At 39.7% G+C, this 7,891-nt stretch overlaps 1 protein-coding gene across 1 annotated transcript; it reads left to right on the top strand.

Moving 5' to 3' along the window:
* Nucleotides 1-1,669: 1,669 nt before the first annotated feature.
* LOC112202023 (transcription factor RF2b) lies at nt 1,670-4,473 on the top strand. The gene is made up of 4 exons (XM_024342928.2): nt 1,670-2,528; nt 3,084-3,216; nt 3,456-3,540; nt 3,662-4,473. Exons 1-4 carry the CDS (start codon nt 1,696-1,698, stop codon nt 4,036-4,038), a joined length of 1,428 nt encoding a protein of 475 aa, XP_024198696.2. The 5' UTR covers nt 1,670-1,695; the 3' UTR covers nt 4,039-4,473.
* Nucleotides 4,474-7,891: the final 3,418 nt, after the last annotated feature.

Here is a 7,891-nt window from a genome sequence, read left to right as displayed (position 1 = left end):
TGTAATGTCCGTAACAACAAAAGGAAACGATAACATACAAGCTTACAACTATATATATATATAGATCCTATTTAAAGTGAGGTTAGGGTTTAGGGTCACTTTTCGGTCTCATATCTACATCTCGACCATTCAGGTTTTAGGTATTAATGTATAGATCATCTCTGTAAAATTTCAGTCAAATTGATGGTCGTTAATGCATTGATAATTGCCTTAAAGCTAGTACGGTTCAGGTTGGACAGATTTAGTTCGTCCATTGATTTAAACGAGTTAGATACCTTATAGACCATCAATTTAACTGAAATTTTACAGAGATGATCTATACATTAGTACCTAAAAGCTGAACGGTCGAGATGTGGATATGAAACCGAAAAGTGACCCTAAACCCTTACCTTGCTCTGGATAGGATTTGTATATATATATATATATATATATATATATAAATGCTTTGGAATAACAGAAGTAAACGATAATACCAAAATCTTCCAAATATAGCATCGATCATCAACAATAAGCAGTCATGATCATGATATTATATATTGTAAATCTTGTTTGTTGTTTATATGCAGCAGATATCATTCTGTACAAGTTGACTATATATATGTACACACACACACTTGAACCGTTCGTGTTCATAATTATAAATTGCAATTTTGGATGCCTTAACGATCATCAATTTGGCTGAAAATTTGCAGAGATGATCTATATATTAGAACCTAAAAATTAGACAGTGAAGATGTGGATATGTGGTCGAAAAGTGGTCAAACTATGGAAATCCGTTCCTTAGCTGAGGAACGGACCTCCTTAGCAGAGCAAGCCTGTATACTGCCAAATTGATGATCGTTAAGGTATCAAACTTGATTATATATATATATATATATATATATATATATATATATATATATATGCCCGATCACAGGCGGACGTCTGCAACTGATGCAAAAGTGCGGACGCTGCTTTCAGAGGCTCGGGGGGGGGGGGGACGATGGCGACTTTAATTCTGTCCTCGGAGACCAGAGACACCCCGGATGTGATCGCCATCAAGTTGGTAATATCTCCTAATTGAACATGCATCGAAATCTCAACTTAAGTGCAACAATCATAAATGCCATTCCACTAATGTGACTTTCTCTTTGCCCATCTTTAAGGAATTGCTTGTGGGATTTTTTTTTTTTTATTACATATCAGCATCATCTCGACCGTTCAGCTTTTAGGTATCTATGAACATATATATCACTTTTGCAAATAATCGTTAAGAACTCATTATCGTCGTTTAACATTATGGATATGGTTTAAGTTAGATAGATTTAGTTCGTCTATTATTTCATTTAATTCAGTACCTTAAGGATCATCAATTCAATTGAAAATTTGTAGCTCGCGAGAGTCGACATTTTACCTCATTATCACTTTTACTTGTAAAAACAAACAAAAAAAAAACATCTTCACGTGAACCTATACTCCATGCATCTTCACGTCCGTCAAAAGATTAGGTTGTTCATTCAATGAACCCCAAAGTTGGGATCATATTCACCGAACCCAAAACATTACTTTAACAATTTGTCTAAAAATCCATTTTTCTTCCAAAAAGGAAAGAATATTAAAAAAAAAACAGAAGCGCGTGAATATATCCCTCGTGACAAAGGAAGCGAAACACATGGGGGAGGAAGGGAAACACACAAACCCACCACCACCACCACAATGTCCACACTTCCACAACAAGAACCACAACCACCAAACCCAAACCCAACCCCAACCCCAATGCAGCAACATCCACTCCCCAATTCCAATCCCAATCCCAATCCCAACCCTAACCCTAATTCCCTTCTTCTTCCCAGAACCATTGCCAATGCCAACACCCGCGACGCTGCCAATGCTGCTTCTGCTTCTTCTTCTCCTGATGCGAATGTGAATGTGAATGCCATCTCCTCCTCCGAGAATCGCGCCGCTCCATTCACCACCAGCGCTGCCACGTCATCCTCCTCCTCCTCTTCCTCCTCCTCCACTACAACAATGCTGGGCAGCACCACTTCCCCCGTTCCCAACAACAACAACAACAACCACAACCACCCTTTCATTAGGTCCACCGCCGCTGCCACCGGTGGGACCCACCACCACCACAGCAGCGGCAGCGGCACGAGCATAAACCACAGGAGGGCCCACTCGGAGGTCAGCTTTCGGTTGCCGGAGGACCTCATGGATCTCTCCGGCCCCGATCCCTTCAACGGCGCCGGATCCTCCACCGACGACTTGGGATCCGAGGAGGATCTCTTCTCCACCTACATCGACCTCGACAAGCTCCAGGCCGGCGCCGCTGACGACAATGGGCCTGATGATATCAAGGGGCCCAATGGGCCCAATGAGAACAACGGCGGCGTCGGAGAGAAGCGGCCGTCGCGGCACAGGCACAGTAGCTCGGTGGATGCGTCGTCCACGTCGACGGGTGTGTTCGGAGAGGTCATGGAGGCCAAGAAGGCAATGCCGCCTGATAAGCTCGCCGAGCTTTGGAATCTTGATCCAAAGCGCGCCAAAAGGTCTGCACTTTCTTCTTCGCCGTCGAAATGGGATTTCTGACGTTGGCTTTTCGAAATTTTTATGACGTCATCATTTTCAATTTTGATTGCTGGGTTTTGAAATGCTTTTGTCTTTGCTTAAATCCATTGCAACAGTTACATGTACTGGCCTAATGTATGCATTCACTCATCCGAAACCTTGAGCAAAATTTACGAATTTCATAGTTGGTAGGTGGTGATTGAGTGGCTTCTATGCAATGTGCAATGGGATTGTGTGTTTACTAGAGTTTAGACTGCATTATAGGATAGTAATGACATTAAGCTAGTGTGGTGTGATCTGTCGGAATCAAATTCCCACTGTTCTCCCTAGTTTGAGATCATGCAAATGCGTCATAGTATTCCTGCCCTCGTTTTTAGATACTATGTTACAGCAAAAACCGTTATCCTGTGTATGAGGATTTATGAATGGAATACTGTGTCTTTCACAAGCACACACAGTGACCAGAAAATGATTTAGATAATGACTGTGAGTTTGTATGTTTCTGGAGCTTCTTCTCACAGTTAAATTTTGTGTAGGATATTAGCAAATCGGCAGTCTGCTGCTCGCTCAAAAGAGAGGAAGGCCCGCTATATACAAGAACTTGAGCGCAAAGTTCAGACCCTTCAAACAGAAGCAACCACTCTTTCTGCCCAACTCACATTATTCCAGGTTGGTGTTGGTGTATTTTAGAAGCTTTGTCTAACTGTGCCTTTATCTGTGCATTCTGACATCGGTGCGTTAGAATGGTAAATGATAAACTCTAATGAAGCTATTCGTGTTGGATTGTGATCCAATTCTGTCAATCACTCTATGTTATGTGTTCAAAGAAAAAAATGTTTACATCACTCAAAATATTATAAAACCTTAGTTGGGTGGTTGACCATGTTTTTATTTGTTATCTCGTATAGAGGGACACAACAGGTCTGAGCACTGAAAACACAGAGCTTAAGCTTCGGTTACAAGCTATGGAACAACAAGCTCAGTTGCGAGATTGTAAGGAACATACGACTTGTATCATATATGAAACTTTTCAGAAATATTTCATTCTTTATTATCTCTAAAGAAAATGGTCCATGCATTGGGTACTGATTTTTGTTTGGACTTCATCATGCAGCTCTAAACGAAGCACTGAAGAAGGAGGTTGAGAGGCTCAAGGTTGCCACAGGGGAGATGATGAGCCATTCAGAATCATTCAACTTGGGAATGCACCAAATGCCATACAACAACAACCTGTCCGCTTATTTTCCAATTACACAACAGCAACCAGGACCTGCTGGTCACCAGAACATGCAGTTGCCACCTTTCAATCATTCCCAGTCTAGTATGCCCAGTAACCATCTTCATCAGCCAAACTCTCATACTCTTTCAGATATTATGCAGAACGGCCCTGTTGGTCAGTTACAGGGGCTTGACATCAGTAATAAAATGCCACATCTCGTGAAGTCTGAAGGCCCCTCGCTTTCTGCAAGTGAGAGTAGTACCACTTTTTAACTCAAACTTGCCGCAAAGCTTCTGACCTGCTGACTCGTCCATGATTCGCCATCTGGTAGATTGTTTATAGATTGACATCCAATCATTTAGAGAGCCTGCTCTATATATATTTCATTATTTATTCCATTTTGTTTTAAGGTTTCATTCTCAATTGTTTATTCTTAGGGCTCTTCCCCAGAAAGGGGAAGCACCCTTTTCATCGTTCCTTTGTTCGATGCTGAGTTTTTGATTTAGGTGCTATATCTGGGAACGAAAGGTCATTCCCATGGATATGGGAGTGCTATAATAACAGCATTCTCTTCCTTTGTATCTCATTTCATTTAAAACCTTTGTACAAACTTTGTGCACTACTGTGGTCGTTTTTATCTCACGGGTTGATTGCATTGAGCTGTGCTCTAACTTAGAAATACAGATCATCTTACTTTTCCTTGTTCATACTCAAACTTATTCAATTTATTCAGAGCACGTATGAATATGTGATTGAATTCTTCAAGTCTGGAATGCCGTACACCATTTGATGGTTCTGTATTAATACTGGATGGTGTATGATGTATATCATTGATGAACTCTGGTGAAGTGCTTTGATTTAGTCCTGCTTCTTGGCGGAGTCATCCTCTATATGTCCCAAGAGTGATTGGGGGCCTTTTATTTACTGCTGCTTCTTGGTGGAATCATGTTCTATATGTTCCAAGATTGATTGGGCATTGTGGTCCTATCAGTTTTGGCATAATGTTGACCTTCTCTGGCTTCTGTAATTGGTCACGTGGGGTGCATGTGCTTTGTCGAATGAAATTTAGGGATATGAGCGAGACTAGTGCCCCATCTGTCTCTGTGTGTATAGGCCAAGAGAGTTAGGCAAAGAAAAGTAAAAAATTGAGACGTTTCTGCACTAATCACGCCTGTAATGGGTGTAATCAGGTGATTTACATGATGGTGTCTTAAAATGACCCATCTGGCGGTCCCTTTCTCATATCCCCCGCCCTCCGGTGTCTACTGTCTAGATGTTGCAAGGTGGAATGGGAAAGTTTATCTTTTTAAAGCACACTACACTTGTTAAGTTGATCGTGTTAACGTATTTAAACTTTCCAAATTAATCGGTGAATATTTGAATGAATGTAAAAAGGAACAGAGAGAGACTGAGAGAGACCCTGACATTTCAGTGAAGATAACACACAGAGAAAGCGCCGATTTTTTTATTTCTTGGCCTCTCAAAACATAACACCCATCACTCTTTTTTCAAATTTCTTTTTCTTCACCACAGATTTTTGAGCCTGCACCTTTCTGATATGGTAATCTGACAGAAAATCCATTGATTTCACATGGGATAAAACTTGGCTGACTAGCCATGGTTAGCCAGGGCTGACCATCGTCATTTGACACGTGTTTATTATATAAAAATTTGTTATTTTATACGTGTGCCTATCCCTTACAACTGATAAACTATGTCGCCCTCTTCTTCCCCAACTCTAAAAGAATTCTGCATTCATTACAAGACTGGTTTGGATCCACTTATTTTTTGTCTAAATCGAGAAAGTTTTGTGGATCTTGGAAATTTGAATGGATTGTATTTGTTAAAAGTTAATGCACATTGAAACATCTAAAATAGTCTACATGCATCAATCTAGAGAAGTCTATAGCAATCAAGAGAAGTCCAAGAGTTGCTAGAGAAATCTAGATCATGATCTAGTATGATCATGATAGGTAGTGCAAGAAGTTTCTAGACTTACCTTGTAAGTGTAGGAAGTCTCTAGAACTATCATGTCACAATGGTTAGGTTCTAAATTAATCATGGAAGTAATTAAGGTCTAGAATATCTAACAAGTCTAGCAAGGTCTAGAGTGATCCATCAAGGTCTATGAATATGTGATGTACCCTTGTAATTAAGGAATGTAGGAAAGAGAAGTAAGAACAAGAAGTAAGTTAAGCAATACAACTGAAAGTTTCAAAGTATTGCTATCATTTCCTCCTCTACTTCTCCTCACTCATATCTTCCTAACATATTTGTCCTAATTAATAACATCTTCTCCCAACTTCTAGCTCCTAAATGCATCGTCCTAAACACATTGTCATAGCCCACTACTTCCAAAGCTTCCGCACTAAATTCCAACAGTGGAATCAAAGTCACCAATTCTAACAGTGTATCAAAGCTTGTTCGATCATCTATTTGGGGCATTGATTTATCTCTTCCACCATGTCTACCTCCACCTCCAACCAAACAACAATTCCTCTTCCCATCTTCAAGAGAGAAAACTATTGACTCTTGGAGTATCAAGATGAGAACCTTCTTCATGTCTCAAGATCTATGGGACATAGTAGAGAAATTATTCTCAACTCCAGAAAATCCGACGGTGGAGCAATTTAGGCAAGAAAAGAAAGAAAAACTAAGAGATGCTAGTGCTCTTTTCGCCATTCAACAAGCAGTGGATGATACAAATTTTTCAAGAATTATGGGAGCTACTACATCAAAAGAAGCTTGGGATCTACTAAAGGAGGAGTTTCAAGGAACTGCAAAGGTACGTTCCATTAAACTACAAACAATGAGGAGAGATTTAGAAAATTTGAAAATAAAAGATTCTGAGATCGTAAAGGATTACTATTCCAAAGAAAAGGAAATAGTCAATCAATTAAGAGCTTATGGTGAAAATATTAGTAAGACTAGAGTAGCTGAAAAAAATACTCATTAGGCTCACTGAAAAATATGATCCAATAGTAACTGCCATCGAACATTTGAAAGACATATCGAATATTTCGGTGATAGAATTGATAGGCTCTTTAGAAGCTTATGAGAAAAGATTGAGTAGTCGGAATGAAAGTCCTACAAAAAGTGCATTCCGATCTAAACTCAATATTCGATCTTAGAAAAAAGAAAAAGAAAAAAAGTTTGAATAATTTTCTAAAGGAGGAGATAGACCCAAATATTGGGCAAATAAAAAAGATATAAAGGAGAAAAGAAATTATTCTCCATGTGGAAACTGCCACAAAAATAATAATCAAGAAAAAGATTGTTGGTTTCGAGGAAAACCAAAATGCCGAAACTGCAACAAGTTTGGTCATATTGAGGAAAACTGTTTCCTCAAGAAAAATCACCTAGCAGACTTTTCAGAAGAAAATGAGCAAGATGAGCATGCAGCTCTTCTATACATGTCACTCGACGATGGAAGAGAAAAACAAGAAGTGGTACGTGGATAGTGGCGGCAGCAACCACGTGTCAAGAGACAAATCCATTTTCTCCAACCTTGATACTTCGAAAAAGTCTCAAGTGAAATTGGGAAATGGAGAAATGATGAAGACAAAAGGAAAATGTACGATTTCCATCCCCACTAATTTAGGAACTAAATATATTAATGATGTTCTATTAGTTCCTAGCTTGGAGCATAATCTCCTAAGTGTTGGACAAATGATGGAAAATGGATATGCAATATTATTTCATGGTGACTTTTGCAAAATATTTGATAAGAAAAGAAGGCTAATATTCAAAATAAGGATGTGTTAATGCTTAAAGTTTAGCGGTAGCTAACCCTTTACTAACGCTGGTCCGATGGGCGGACCGCTATCCATGATACTCTTTAGAGCTACCGCTACTTGTCAAATGAAATACAAAGGGTGTCAAAGGGAGACCGGGCTGGGCGGTCTTCTCTTCTCTGATGCCCAAGTTAGTCAATGTTTTTGTGTTGACAAAATAACAGTAGGTAAGTATTAAATGCATAATTAATGCGGAGAGAGGAGATGACCTTTTATAGGTAAGGAGAGAGCTGATCTTCTCCATGTTTTCGATGTGGGACTGATATGCTTCAGTTCCCAGCTTCTGGAGCTTTTGATGCTGTCTTGGCGCTGCGCGTGGCGGCGCGTCAGT

The sequence above is a fragment of the Rosa chinensis genome, chromosome 5 (assembly GCF_002994745.2).
Source record: "Rosa chinensis cultivar Old Blush chromosome 5, RchiOBHm-V2, whole genome shotgun sequence".
Lineage (NCBI taxonomy): Eukaryota > Viridiplantae > Streptophyta > Magnoliopsida > Rosales > Rosaceae > Rosa > Rosa chinensis.
This window is presented reverse-complemented; position numbering and strand designations above follow the sequence as displayed.

Excerpts from the sequence above, each read along its gene's own strand:
- LOC112202023 (XM_024342928.2), top strand. The coding sequence starts at position 1,696 with ATGTCCACACTTCCACAACAAGAACCACAACCACCAAACCCAAACCCA. Across the intron at positions 2,529-3,083 it reads GATCCAAAGCGCGCCAAAAG|GATATTAGCAAATCGGCAGT; the intron begins GTCTGCACTTTC and ends AATTTTGTGTAG. Across the intron at positions 3,217-3,455 it reads CCCAACTCACATTATTCCAG|AGGGACACAACAGGTCTGAG; the intron begins GTTGGTGTTGGT and ends TATCTCGTATAG.